The following is a 15,122-nucleotide window of genomic DNA, read 5'->3' as shown; positions in this document are numbered from 1 at the left end:
AGGCCTTCAACTTCATCAAAAAACGACATTGACCAAAAACTTTAACTTGAAACTAGCACTTTAATTTTTTATGTTCAGTGGATCGTAAATTTGGGGCCAAAAGTCTAATTTGGTTTTAAATTTAGAAAGATCCTATCATAAGGAATATTTGTACTAAGTTTCATGTTGATTGGACCTCAACTTCATCAAAAAACTGCATTGACCAAAAACTTAACCTGAAACTAGCACTTTCATATTTTATGTTCAGTGGATCGTGTATTTGGGGCCAAAAGTCTAATTTGGTTTTAAAATTAGAAAGATCATATCATAAGGAATATTTGTACTAAGTTTCATGTTGATTGGACCTCAACTTCATCAAAAAACTGCATTGACCAAAAACTTAACCTGAAACTAGCACTTTCATATTTTATGTTCAGTGGATCGTGTATTTGGGGCCAAAAGTCTAATTTGGTTTTAAAATTAGAAAGATCCTATCATAAGGAATATTTGTACTAAGTTTCATGTTGATTGGACCTCAACTTCATCAAAAAACTGCATTGACCAAAAACTTAACCTGAAACTAGCACTTTCATATTTTATGTTCAGTGGATCGTGTATTTGGGGCCAAAAGTCTAATTTGGTTTTAAAATTAGAAAGATCATATCATAAGGAACATATGTACAAAAGGAGTAGGTTCAGTAAGACCCCTTTTTGGCCACAAAATATAGCAGTTTTAGAAAATTGTGAAAATTTAATTGTTTATATATTTATTAAAAAGGAGAAAGCTACTGCTACATAAATATGGGCTGTTTTTTACAATACAATGCACATATATCGGGTACTAGCATCATTAAGTCATGCTAAATTACTGAAATCTTCACAATTGTAGCATTTTAGTTAAATTGTAGACGGTTTCCGTCTTAAATGAAAGTGGCCGCATTCGTGTTCATTCATAATATTGAAATGTAAGTTGTATTTGATAATAATCCATAATATATATAAAGGTTGAGGATGAACACGGATGCGGCCACTTTCGATTTGACAAAAATCATCTGAAAAATGACGATTTTTGGCATATTTGATAGATTTTTCATATGTAAGCTTGAAACAGAGCGTTTTTAATTACTTAATAAGTTAAAATCTTTCATATCAACTAATTGAATCAATTGAAATAGACACCTAAGTGTTTAGAAATTGTCTTAAATCTTTCGTTAGATGAACTTGGAAATTGAGGCCGAAATCCGCCCTTACCGGACCTACTCCTTTCAAGTTGATTGGACTTCAACTTTATCAAAAACTACCATGACCTAAAAGAGAGACAGACGAACGGACAGACGCACAGACCAGAAAACACAATGCCCCTCTACTATCGTAGGTGGGATATAAGAACGCTACATAGAACACTTAAACTGAGAAACTAGAATCCCAATGAAAAAGCAATTGCGATAATTTTTATATTGTCGTGTAGTACAATGTATGTCAAAAATACGAAGGCGATTTTTAAACGTTTTCTACCAACCGGGTACATTTGGGAGATAGTGTCTATAGACTTTCTGTGCTCCAAGAAGGTTATATGAGACGTCTTGAAATCTATTTCCTAGCTTATCTATAGAATACATTGATAGATATATATATATATATCGTAAACGACATTATGTTTTAAAAGTATTTAATACTTTATATTTTATTTTATTTCTCAAAATAAGTTTTGGGCCAGAAAAATTAAGCTCGGATCATCAATCATGTAGTGTGCTTGATAACTGTGGACTATCAAATATATGGAACTCTAAATATTTTATAAGTAAAAACTGGTTGTATGATACTGTTAAATTAAGATTAACTGACCAGTTCAGACAGACATGATATGCTACTGTACAGAATTCTCCAAAAGCTCTAAATTATAAATTATTCAAAAATAGTATAAATTTCGAAACCTACTTTGATATTTTAGATGACAAAAATATTGCTTCTTTTTGTAGATTTAGAACGTTGAACACAAAAGTTCCTATCGAAATTGGTAGATGGCAAAATATTCAGAGAGAAAATCGTATTTGTACTTTGTGCAATTCCGGTGACATTGGCGACGATTTCCATTATATTTTAAAATGCTCGGCAATAAACGATAGTCGACAACTGCTACTAAAGCATCATTTTATAAACAGACCAAATATTTTAAAATTTCAAGGTCTAATGAATAGTAGCAACCCGTCTGTCCTAAACAATCTGTGCAAGTTTATAAGAATTATTATTAAATGCCTAGAATCTCCTGGGTAATCACTTTATGTAGATATAGGAAGATGTGGTGTGAGTGCCAATGAGACAACTCTCCATCCAAATAACAATTTAAAAATTAAACCATTATAGGTTAAAGTAAGGCCTTCAACACGGAGCCTTGGCTCACACCGAACAACAAGCTATAAAGGGCCCCAAAATTACTAGTGTAAAACCATTCAAACGGGAAAACCAACGGTCTAATCTATATAAACAAAACGAGAATTTCTATTTTACATTTGTATTTAAAATTTATACTATGTTGATTTATTTGTATATGTCTCTGTACCATTGTACTTTGGTTTATGAGAATAAAGATATATATAATGTAGTTGAGAACTTGCTTAATGATTGGCTGATATCATGTATTTTACACGCAACTCCCCTAGGCTTCCGGAAGTATACACAATACATATTTCTTTCTATGTGAACACTTCATGATTGCACAATCTTATACACAGACATAGTCTATAATAAAAAAAAAAAAGAGTAATTACTTATATTTGCAACTATTCAAATATGTAAAAATTAAAAAATTAAATCCGTGATCATTATTATTTTATATTTTTATTTAGATTAGCCAATAATAGCACTGCTCCGTAGTAGCAAAATCCACTTCTTCGTCAAACCTGCAAAAGACAAAAAAATCATTAACACAAACATTAAATTAAACCTGAAGCCTAAATACATATTTTCTAAATTCATTATTCCTTACACTTTTTATGTATGGAATGCATGAATACAAAGTCCGCCTTATTGAAGTTATCCCGCTCCCGTAAAACATTATTCCTTATTAGTTTTGTCATATTTTCTTTACAATTGCAAAGAAAAAATTACAGAGCTCCAAACTGGTTATAATTCTTATACTATTACAGAGATATTTAACGAATACGAATACTTTATTTCTCATAAAACTACAATTACATAGTTATAGAGAACGACATTGACCGGATATGGTGAAAATGTTATGACCAAATACAGTAAAACCTGTTTAAACCGAACCTCTTTGGGATTCTAGATTTTGTGCGGTTTTGGCCGATGTTTGGATTTATCAAATTCACAACGCATACAATTTGATATAACGTGATTGGTTAATGTTTGGTTTATATAGGTTTTGATTTATGCATGATTCGGTTTAGCCAGGTTTCACAGTAACATATTTTCTGCCTATCTGTATTGATTTTACCGCAAAGATCGTTGTCACTTATTCTTTAAAATAAATTTGCAAAACTATAAGTGTGGACACAGATCAGTGTGGATAGTATGTTTGTATGTTTGACAGTGTTTTCACACAAAAAGAGTTATCAGGTACAAAACTATAACATACATAATTGCTTAACTTACATATTATCCGATTCTGTTTCCTGTGGCATTGGTGAACTGGAGGAGAAGCAAGAATCCGAATACTGAAAGGAGAAATATATGCATAAATAGATATAATGAGATGTGATTTGAGTGTTAATGAGACAACTCTCCATGTTAAAGTACACCAATATACGTCAAAGTACGGTCTTCATTACGGAACCTTGGCTCACATTGAACAGCAAGCAATCAAGGGCACAACGAATGACTTTGTTTATTTTTCTAGTGTATCAAACTAGTGATAGACCAATTAATGTTTAGCCTTAGAAACATATAAAAATCAATAAGGTTATTAATAGAGGAGGAGCATTCTTTATAGATATCGAAACTCGGATCGAAGAGTTTATAATAACGGGAACGGTTCAAATTTTAATGAACCCGAAACGAATTTTGGACAATAAAGGCTCCCGGGTCTGAATATTTAAATATCAAAACATAATGCAAAATATTAATGTTTTACTAGTTATTTTTTCAGTTTTCGTTCTATAAAAAAAAGCAGCAAAGAAATGATATGTTTATTAGTTTTCCTCATCTTTAATTAAGCCTTCGTCATGGAAGAAAAGCATATTTATAACATAAATGCAAATTCAAGATTGTCCTTTAGATTCCAACACCGGTAACCGGGTTTCAACAAAATTCTTTGCTAATTGAACGTGTAGATAACACTTCCTAGTATGTACATTGATAAACACATGTGTAACACGGTTATATTAAAACTATTTAAACAACAAAAATATGCAAAAATTGATACTTACAGTAGTTCAGAAGTTTTGCATTCTGGGCTTGTGCTGTTAGAGCATTTCCGGTGTTGTATAATCCAGTCTGTTGCTGGTATGCACCCAGTTGGTTTGCGTAGTAATATGGGTAAGCACCTGTCATCTGGTATCCTGAGTGCATCTGGGATTGAACCACGACAAAGGCGACGAGACAGGGAATGAGTACCAACAAAATTGACTTGTTCATTTTGAAATTTTTTTGGACTCAACCTATAAAAAATAATAGTTTTATTAACTCATTTATAGTAAGTAAGAAATCAATTTATTTGTACAAATCTATTATTTTTTCTTTCTTTCTTTAAAGTTTATTTTATTTTTGATAGTATATGTATTCAAATAAGTTTAACTTAAAAACTGAATATAATAAAAGAATGTCCCTACATCTATAGTTAAAGTTATGTTTCACGATTGCTTCAAAATATTCTTAGCCCTTTTCCAACCTTTTAGAAAAAGACTTACTTACCTACTAAGTTAGCAGAACAGTGATAGAATATTTCCATCATTTCATTTTTATACCTTAATTCTGTCGAGCGGAAACTCCTACACATTCTTACATTATTAACTTCCTTATATTACATTACAGCATAGCCTTTTCATACATGTACATTTATGCATAACCTTGTTTACTTGTAATGAATATGTTTTTTGGTTTGTAGTATTTCATATGTATAATTCTATATTTTTTAATTCAACATAGATGTAATATCGATTAGCAGTCTTGCTACAATTATATGTTTGGCACAGCAATTTCAATGAACATTCAGGGGGTTGGATCATTTATTAATTTTGATTTATTTAAAAGGTCAAAATCGGTATGCTGACGAAATTTCCTTTAAAAAGACTTGGGAAAAAAAATATTTTAAAAATTCAAACATTTTTACATTTTACAATTTTTAAAATAGAGAAAACCAAAGTATAGTAATTTCTTAGTAATATTAATTCTGATCTATTCAAAGTCACCAGAATATTTCGGATCCAAGTGTATTGCAATTATATCGGATATGTTTTACATTTCTTTTAAGGAGTAAACCAAGGCGAACCATAAACTCCCTTATTATTTCTCTGTTTACTGCTTGAAGTACATTTACATTAAAATGGAATAAAATTATTCGTTGCGGTGACATAGTTTTAAAATAGTTCTTTGATATAAATAGATTAAAGGTAAATGTTGGGTAATGATAAAGAAAGCTTGAATTTTTAATGTTCTTTTTGGTCCTAGTAAGCTCTTTAACTGTTTCAGTTCTTAAAAAAAATCGACTTTTAAATATTTGGCGTTAAGTGTTCCTAATGAAGATAGATCCAGAAATGAGTCCCGGTCGCATTAAATGAGAATATTTTCGATCAGGCGGAAAAATAGCCCAAATGTCTATCTTCAATTTCAAAATTCGGATTCATTGAACACTATTTTACAAAGAATTATAGCCAATGCCAAGACCAGATATAATGTCTTTTTATTGAAAATTTATGTACTTGTCACAAAAATTACCATTTTGATTTTCCAAAAAATCAAATTATATACATTCACTACATGGACACACAATAGAGCGCATGCGCCGACAAAAAGGATCGTTAAATAACATCCAAATTTTACCACCATACTAACGTTTGTCGAAGCCTGAGCTTTATAATTCCTAGATATAAATTGGGTTAACATTCGGACAATTTGTCAAATTAAAAAAAAACACTTTTGCCCTATTTGGGATATATCAATCAACGTGCTCGGCAGATATTTAACACAAATATATCGGATGTCGTATCAGTGTATACGATAATTTCCTAGAAAAAAAACGTTTAACTTAGAGCAAAAGTTTAGGAGACCAATAAATAGAACATTTACAGCAATAAACCTTTAAAGACCTTCAACAAAATAGGCGCACATACTTTTCGTACAACAATCTAGTGCAACCTATATACAGTTTTTTTTGCAAAAGATGAAATCATAAATCCCCGTTTTCCTCACTCAAAATTCCACAGACCAGCATACAGCAACTTTTGACAGGTCGTCACCGTATATCATTTGATATTTTATATTACTGCGTGACAAAATGTAATTATACGTATTATATTTCAGTCCATTCCATAAACATGGATTATTACATGTATACGTACATTTTGAACAGAGGAGCTTCATCCATAGCTGTTATAAAGTTCTAGGGTTTGCTAAATCCACTCTGTCCACAAAAAAGGTTAGTCGGACTTAAACGTACATTTATTCAACTAATATTATAGTTCGTTCTAATTTTGCACTGATACAGGTCTGGCTTGCATTGGTAGTCGCTACGATGGCCGTTCATTCGTTTGTGAAACGGCTGCATGTTCTGATTCGCCAACATACTGTTTACCACATTTGCTGTTACAAAATATTATAAATTATTATAAATTAAGGAATGTATCTCCCTCGTGCAAAGCTCTGATTCCTTTCACGGATTTGGCTATACTTTTTGGACCTTTTGGATAATAGCTCTTCACCTTTTATATAAGCTTTGGATTTCAAATATTTTGGCCACGAGCATCACTGAAGAGACATGTATTGTCGAAATGCGCATCTGGTGCAAGAAAATTGGTACCGTTAATTTTATTACACTGTAAGAGATACACAACATTTGAAGTCTTGCAATTAACATTGCAAAATATGGTGTATTCTGTGCCAGTGGAGTGACTGTTAAAAGTCTGGGTATCCAGTATTTGCTTGCAAGTCAGACATCGTTTGTTTCTGCAACCCTTGCAAGAGCCCAAAGATGAAGAGCCTGCTTGAGAGGATAAATCAGCTCTCACCAGCATGTCTTTAAGGCTTTTGGGCCTACGGAAAGCTGTACAGGTGGCTCGGGAAAGATCTTGGATAGTTTAGAATGTTTTTCGATCTCTTTCCAATTTTCGCGGATAAGGTGAGATAAGTTGTCAAATTTTTGATGGTAAGTCAACACAAAAGGCACCCTCTTGTGGATCTTTTTGTCTTTAGGGAGCTACCCTTTGATTTTTATTGGGTGGGGGGGGCTAGGATGAAAAATTTTGTCCTGCATTTTTTTTTAGTTGTAATCTCTGACCTGCCTTTTTATTTTTCACTCTATCCGGTCCTGCTTTTTTTTTTTAGTGTCTCCTGACTTTTTTTACATAAATTGTCATCTTGACTTTTTTTTGCAAGTGTCTCATCCTGCCTTTTTTTTTAATCAAAACTCCTGTCCTGCCTATTTTTTTCAAATTTCACCCCCCCCCCCCCCCCCCCCCCCATAAAAATCAAATGGTTACCGTAGCTCCCTTATATTGTAAAATCTCATCTCGGCTGATGTTGTTAGCACGAGAAAAACCTTTATCAATGTCTTTTCTTTTGTTGCCCCGATGTTTAAGGTTATTCAGACGTTTTATATATATATATACAACGAAATTTGTTTGACATGCACACGTATAAAAATTGCGGTTTTATCCAACGCAATCATAGGTTTGAACGTAGTTTTCAATTTAGACTCTATGCAAATTTACAGATCTAACATTGTTGGGTTCATCAACCCAACAATGTTATATATATCCGGATATGGTGTACTAAAGAAATATTGACACCGAATGTTTGTGGCACAACATCCTGTCCACAAGTTAACAATTTTTTTTCTGTGACGTATTAAATTTATAATAAGATCCATTTTGTTACAACCTGTGATCAATTTTATTTGGCAATCGCCAATGGCAGTCAGCAGGGTTAAAGAACATCAGTTGTTCGACCTGTTAGTCAAATGCGTTTTGTTTAAATATACTTTTTCACTCTTTTGGTCTTTTGGAAAATGTTGTTTGTGCTGTTTTTAGACCCTTCTACAACGAAATTTGTTTGACATGCACACGTATAAAAATTGCGGTTTTTATCCAACGCAGTCATAGGTTTGAACGTAGTTTTCAATTTAGACTCGTTTATATATATATATATATATATATAAGTACGTCTGAGTCAGTGACAACCCTACAACAGATGGATATGTATCCATCTGTTGTAGGGTTGTCACTGACTCAGACGTACTTATGAATATAATTATTTTCTGTGACTGTATCTTACATTAATTTGTAGGATCCTTTACTATAGATAATTTAGCTGATCTGTAACAATAACATCTTCATGCCTTATATATCATGTACTGTAGTACGCCGCTAGATTAAAACTGACGTGGAAAGGTAACATATGGCCACCGTTAGCACTTTTTTGAGAGCCCAGGTGGTCGTGTGGTCTAGCGGGACGGCTGCAGTGCAGGCGATTTGGTGTCACGATATCACAGTAGCATGGGTTCGAATCCCGGCGAGGGAAGAACCAAAAATTTGCGAAAGCAAATTTACAGATCTAACATTGTTGGGTTGATGTTTAGACGAGTTGTGTATATATATATATATAAACGAGTCTAAATTGAAAACTACGTTCAAACCTATGATTGCATTGGATAAAAACCGCAATTTTTATACGTGTGAATGTAAAACAAATTTCGTTGTAGAAGGGTCTAAAAACAGCACAAACAACATTTTCCAAAAGACCAAAAAAGTGAAAAAGTATATTTAAACAAAACGCATATATATATATAACAATGTTTACAAATTCCATTTTATCTTTATATTTATCCCTCTCTTTTTCCAAGAAACGATCGAATTTTACAAATATTTGTCTACATGTAAAAAGCCCCGGTCACAACAGATCATGTGATTTTTTGTCGTGGAAGATCTATAAAATAGTTGTCGTGGCACTGTCACCGTGCAAAATGACAAAAAAATATTGTGAGTGGTCACATCAGCTACGACATGTCCACGATGGTTTCACGATGGGTACACGACAGAAAAAAAAAATTGTAATTGTATTGTCGTGGGTTTGTGGCAAGTCGGTCGTGCGAAAGTCGTACGACAATCATGAGTTGTTTGGGGCTTTTTTTTTTTTTTTAGGTTTTCATGTCATTGGATGCGCGTGTTACTTTCGTGTAACTGTTGTGACACTTTTGTGACACTGTCGTACGACTGTCGCACAACCGTCGTGGGTCACTCTCGCGTTTGACTCCGAACTACTAGAATAGAAAGAAGGCCCGATTTATTGCGTATCATTTGCCATTTGCTTTCATTAATGGTTGGTGTAAATATAAGTTCGGTCCAAGTAAACGACGTTTTTCGTATAACAAGTAGTTTATTTTATAATTGTTCAGCGAATTTGAACTATAGTGTACTATACTGCCCAAACATCAGGCGCCGTTCGATCCATGGTCTAACCAACCACGTCGTGCGTGTCGCTGCTGGCTATTTATATACTGTTTACGGGTTCTAATCAACGCTAACAGGACCATATTTTGCTCTTGTTCGAGTCCGACAAGGCACCTATTCTGCAGGACAAAGCGTATTCGTTTTGTTAGAATATGCATTCTTTTTAAACGGCAGACGGTATGTTTTTTCAAACATTCATTCCCGCCTAATTGTATTCTTCTAAATTAAACGAAAATATGTTGCACGACGAATGTACCACAGTCGTACGACAGACAATCAATGGTGTGCGCGCGCATCGTACGACATTTGGCATTCGTGAGACAATCGTGCGACTGTTTCACGTGTGTCTTGCGACAGTCGTGAGATTGTCATACGACAGGCATACGATTTTTTTTTTTATCAAAATGGTTTATGTTGGTTCGTCCGACAATGTGTTTATCACACGACAGTCGCACAACTGTGGTTATGCGGGGTTCACACATTGCCGATTATTGCTCCCGTTTGAGATCAGACCACATTACGACACGAAATGTAAAAAAGTCGGATTAGTATCCTCAATTATCTGGAATGTCCTATCATTGTCTGAACGCAGTCTTTTTAGTTCGTAACAGGTTCCTACGGGTCGGGAAGGTTCCGAATAGTTCGGCAAAGCACCCCGACAGTTAGGTGCGTCCCGTAACATTCGGGGCAACTCAGCCGATTTTGTCTAGTCGGATTACTATCGTGGCTATGTCGTGACAGATTCTGCTGTATCGGATCGAATTCTGAACAATGTCTTGTGTATTCTGGACGGTGTCCTGTGGAACGGGAATGATCTGGAGTAATTTTTCATAGCTGTTTTTCTGCCGATTGAGTCCAGATTGCATCCAGATCTTGTCGATTGCGAACCGTTTTTTGCCGAAACCGTTCCGAAACAGTCCCGTTATTAAGACGAAATTCGTCAATGATACCCACGTCCGAGTCCCGACAATTACAGAATACAATACGACTGAGACCAGACAAAGCCGTTTGCAATGCGATATAGCGGATCACGATAGGATTACGTTCCGACAGTACCTGATCATCCCGAATATGCCGACAGTTTTCGAACGGATTACTTCCGTCAGTGTCGGTTCACTGTCTAGTAACTGTCTGATCTTTGTCGGATTACATTCGGTAGAGTCGGGACGCAGTCGTGACAGACTCGGTCGAATTTTACCTGGCGAAAAATACAAATCGGATTAGATGCTGATTCAGAACGGGATTATCGGGACTAATTCGCTTAGAAACGGTTGAATATCGACGCTTCCTGAACACTATCTGATTGTTGTCGTGATCAAATTTTTGTTTTTGCAAATTTTAATTTAAGTTTGAATTTCCATCCACGATTCACAGGATCTTGATCAGACTTTTATTTTTATTTAATCGAGAATGGTCCTGTCAAGGACGGTAGTAAAAATCGTGAATGTGTGACCCCAGCTTAAGACACTCTCACGACAGCCACAAGACAGTGACACGACAAAAAAATCTTAGAGCAAAAAAGGTACATGTCCAATTTTCGTCACACGACACACGACAGCCCACGATGCTCAAAATATATTGCGACTGTCGTACGACTATCACAGATGACCCGCGATTTGACCAAATTTCATGTTGTGGCACTGCATAGATGTGTCGTGGGCTCGTTGTCGTTTTTATACGCCCGTCAAAATTTTGACGGGACGTATTATGGTATACAAATGTCCGGTGTCTGTCCGTCCGTCCGGCGAAAACATGTCACACCGTAACTTGAAAACGACTTATCCAAATTTCATGAAACTTAATATAGTTGTTTGTTATGATGGTTAAATGATCTGTATACTTTTTGATGAAAATAAGATTTAAACTTTTTGAGTTACGGCACTTTGTAACTAAAACAGGGGTGTGTTTTTTCACATGTCGCACTGTATCTCAAAACGATTCTTGATTATGGCTTAAAACTTTAAACACTTTTTAGTTATATTAATCTCAATATCTGTATACTTTTTGGTGATGATTCAAAATTTCATTTTTGAGTTATTGAGTATTTTGTAAAAAAGGGGGAGGGGGGTTTTACATGTCGCGCCATATCTCAAAAACGATTGATGATTATTGCTTATAATTTTACACATGTCTTTGTTATATTAATCTAAAGATCTGTATATTTTTTGGTGATGATTCAAAATTTCATTTTTGAGTTATTAGTATTTTGTAAAAAAAAAAAAAAGGGGGAGGTTTTTTTTACATGTTGTGCCATTTCTCATAAACGATTTATGATTATTGCTTAAACTTTACACACTTCTTTGTTATATTAATCTAAAGATCTGCATACTTTTTTGTGATGATTCAAAATTTTATTTTGGTGATATTTAGTTTTTTGTAAAACAGGGGAGAGTTTTTTTACATGTCGCGCTGTATCACAAAAATAATTTATGATTATTGCTTAAAACTTTACACACTTCTTTGTTATATTAATCTAAAGCTCTGTATATACTTTTTGGTTTTGATTCAAAATTTTATTTTGGTGATATTTAGTTTTTTGTAAAAGTTTTTTGTAAAAAAAAACAGGGTGGGGAGTTTCACATGTCCCGCCGTGTCTCAAAAACAATATATGGTTATTGCTTAAAACTTTCTCAGAAACTATTTATGATTATTGCATAAAACTTCCACACAAGACGTCGGGCGTATCATGCGCTCATGGCGCAGCTGTTTATTATTTTACAGCACAAGAACATTTTATTTTTTCATTATAAATTTAGTTGATCTTAATTTTTCAAAAGAATATATTTGCAAAGGCTTATAGTTATCTTTTAGTTCTTTTTCATATTGTTTGAGAATTAATTCTCCCTTATTTATAAATATTTTTCTGTATTTTCTGTATGTCTATGGGAACATATTTTCTACATATGAGAACCATTAAATTGTTTGTGCTGAGCCAAGTAGACTAACAAAAACCGTCTGACTCTTATTAAAAGGGTTATTTTCATCACTTGGTATTGTTGCAGTATTTTCAGTAATTTCATTTTAGTAAAAATATATTTAAGCGATACTGGGCTATTTCTGCTCTGGCAGCTATATTGAGAGATTGTTAACTATTAGTAAGCCCTAATACATAATTGTAAAATTGTAAATGTTTCTTCTTAATTCACTTGGTTACTATCACTCATGTCTTTATTTTGTGCTCGTCTGTAATCAACTCTTATTATTTCTCATAATTTATAATGCTTCAAATCTATTTTCTTTCAGAATTATAACAATGCACATATCCATTGTTATCATGCTTTTTACACTGTCTTTTGTGAAATCTAAAGATTCGTGTCCAAAGGACGCCGAACTATTTAAATGTATTCAACATCAACTCAAACCACTAGAAGACACTGGTGTGAAATGTAACTGCAACAAAGAAGGTACATATACTTAATGTAAATAAGGGACGACATCAAAAGTTCAATGTACGATAAAAAAAAATAATTCACATATAGTGTTTTATTGACCCTCCACCCCCACCCCCACCCCCAACTTAATTTGGGAAAATTTGATTTGGTTGACCAATATGGATATAATATGTAAAATCGAGTTTGCCCCGGGATACACAAAACGCAGCGATTTTAACCCTTCCATCATACCCAAAACTACATGGGTTTGATTTTATCCTACATTAATCGGCTTTTGATGTCGTCCATGAAATGCAATGTGTATGTACACATCAATGGGACGCCAACCCAACGACAGAAATAATCAAACCTCATTAGGAGTCATCATTGGACATCATACAGTCGGCCAACATATGTGTACATTTTGTATGTCAATATCTAATTAGGCCGTGTTCACATTGACCTAAATTCGGTGTTGTGTTAGTGTAACTCACACGTAAACTAAACACAATTGCATTCCCATTGATAAAACTCAATGTTTACATGTAGTTTAAATCATGTTTTACCTACACACAGTCGATAGACAATGTAGGCCTTGTGTAGGTTAAGTGTACACAAAACTAGGCATTTAGGACATTAGTTTTATCGTGTATATATTTAAGGAGGAAACTATTTTTGAGTAAAATTGATTTTTTGATAATTATTAGTTGTCTAAATTTTACAGATTTTTTTTTGTTAAAAAAAATTAACGTACTTTATTAACCCCTAATCAAGACTCAAAGCAGCATCATTGCCGAACCCATTAGGCAGGCTGCAACCAATTGATTTTCGGGGGGTTATTATAGTTGAGTATAAAACATAAAGGCAAGGGGGTGGGGGTGGTGAGCTATGGATTTTGTTTTGGAAACAAAAAATGTTTCCAGTTTTTGGCCCTAAAAAAATTGTTTGTTTCACCCTCAGCTGCCATGCACTACTAGTATATATAATGCTAAAATTGATTTCGACTTATCATCAAAATTTGTCCTAAAAAAAGTCAATAGCTCACGCCCCCTCCCCCTCCACAAAAAATGAAGTAAATAGTTGCTGCCTAATTCATTTGAAAAGGTCTTCCCGAATCGACTTGACGTACACAGAAATATTCGCCATTGGTCTTTACTCAAAAAACGATTCACGCATAAATGCATGACTAAAAAAAGTGTGAGGTAAATGATATGTTTGTCTAGAATCTCAGATCCGTTAAATAACACGTAAAATAAATAAAAAAAACTTTACCCTATTCCTTTACCAAATACTCCTTGGAGAAGAAATAAATTTGAAACGAACAGAAAAGATAAAAATGTAGTGATCCCTAATATCGCAATCCTTTTTTTCGACTCGTTTTCTAATGCGTTATCGAGACATCTCTAGTATATTCAAGCTACTACAAATTATATGGCTTTCATAAAGTAGCAACCACTTAACTTTAAAAAAGGGGGAGGGTTATTTTTTTTTTATCTGAGTCAGAATTTTTTTCGCGCGTACGTTTTTATTCCTTTTTTTTTCGATGCTGGTGATCAAATACTTTTTTTCAATATTTAACACTATAATGTATGGGGAAACTCTTGATTCAGAATAAATTTTTTATCATCTGTATGACTTTTTTTTTTTTTTTTATCAATTTGGGGATCGGGATATTTCCATTCCCATCCCCCACCCCTCTTTTGAAGTCAAATGGTTGTTCCCTTACCACTAGAAAAATTTTCCAAAAATTTTGAATTCAGTTCTACGTAATGAACATTTAAATGACATATAGTTTACAAGTGGGAACAAATCTTATGTACAGGTAGCTAAACAAGGTGTATAGATGTGAACAAATGTAATGTGAAACCAGTGTACACTACACTAAACTAATTGTAAACATGTTTACTCTACATGGCGTTTGGTGTGAACACGGCCTTAATCTCCGCGTGATATAGTTGTGAATAATAATTATGGTAAACAGAAACTAAATCAAAGATCAAAATTAATTCTTTGAATATTATAGCTAAACACATAAAGTTATAACATAGGAATCACTGACTTGTTTTCTGGCATGGGAAAGGCACATTCACATGTAGAAAATTAATATGTCATCTTAATTGGCCCGATCACCACGACCCCCAAATCCGGG

At 33.9% G+C, this 15,122-nt stretch overlaps 1 protein-coding gene across 3 annotated transcripts; it reads right to left on the bottom strand.

The window, feature by feature from the left end:
- Positions 1–2,800: 2,800 nt before the first annotated feature.
- On the bottom strand, positions 2,801–13,363 carry LOC134690322 (uncharacterized). Of its 3 annotated transcripts, none has more exons than XR_010101908.1 (4): positions 4,852–4,880; positions 4,368–4,598; positions 3,595–3,656; positions 2,801–2,879 (listed from the first exon to the last, which is right to left on the bottom strand). XR_010101908.1 is itself a non-coding variant. In XM_063550289.1 (4 exons), exons 1-4 carry the CDS (start codon positions 13,346–13,348, stop codon positions 2,827–2,829), a joined length of 351 nt encoding a protein of 116 aa, XP_063406359.1. In that variant the 5' UTR covers positions 13,349–13,363; the 3' UTR covers positions 2,801–2,826. The 3 variants fall into 3 exon arrangements, 1 of the variants encoding a protein (XP_063406359.1); XR_010101909.1 differs by having other exon boundaries at positions 4,848–4,859; XM_063550289.1 differs by lacking the exon at positions 4,852–4,880 and adding an exon at positions 13,344–13,363.
- Positions 13,364–15,122: the final 1,759 nt, after the last annotated feature.

This window comes from Mytilus trossulus, chromosome 11, assembly GCF_036588685.1.
Source record: "Mytilus trossulus isolate FHL-02 chromosome 11, PNRI_Mtr1.1.1.hap1, whole genome shotgun sequence".
NCBI lineage: Eukaryota > Metazoa > Mollusca > Bivalvia > Mytilida > Mytilidae > Mytilus > Mytilus trossulus.
This window is presented reverse-complemented; position numbering and strand designations above follow the sequence as displayed.

Coding starts and splice junctions, on each gene's coding strand:
- LOC134690322 (XM_063550289.1), bottom strand. Junction 3,657..4,367: donor TGCAAAACTTCTGAACTACT/GTAAGTATCAAT, acceptor TTCTCCTTTCAG/TATTCGGATTCTTGCTTCTC. Junction 2,880..3,594: donor GAAACAGAATCGGATAATAT/GTAAGTTAAGCA, acceptor TGTCTTTTGCAG/GTTTGACGAAGAAGTGGATT.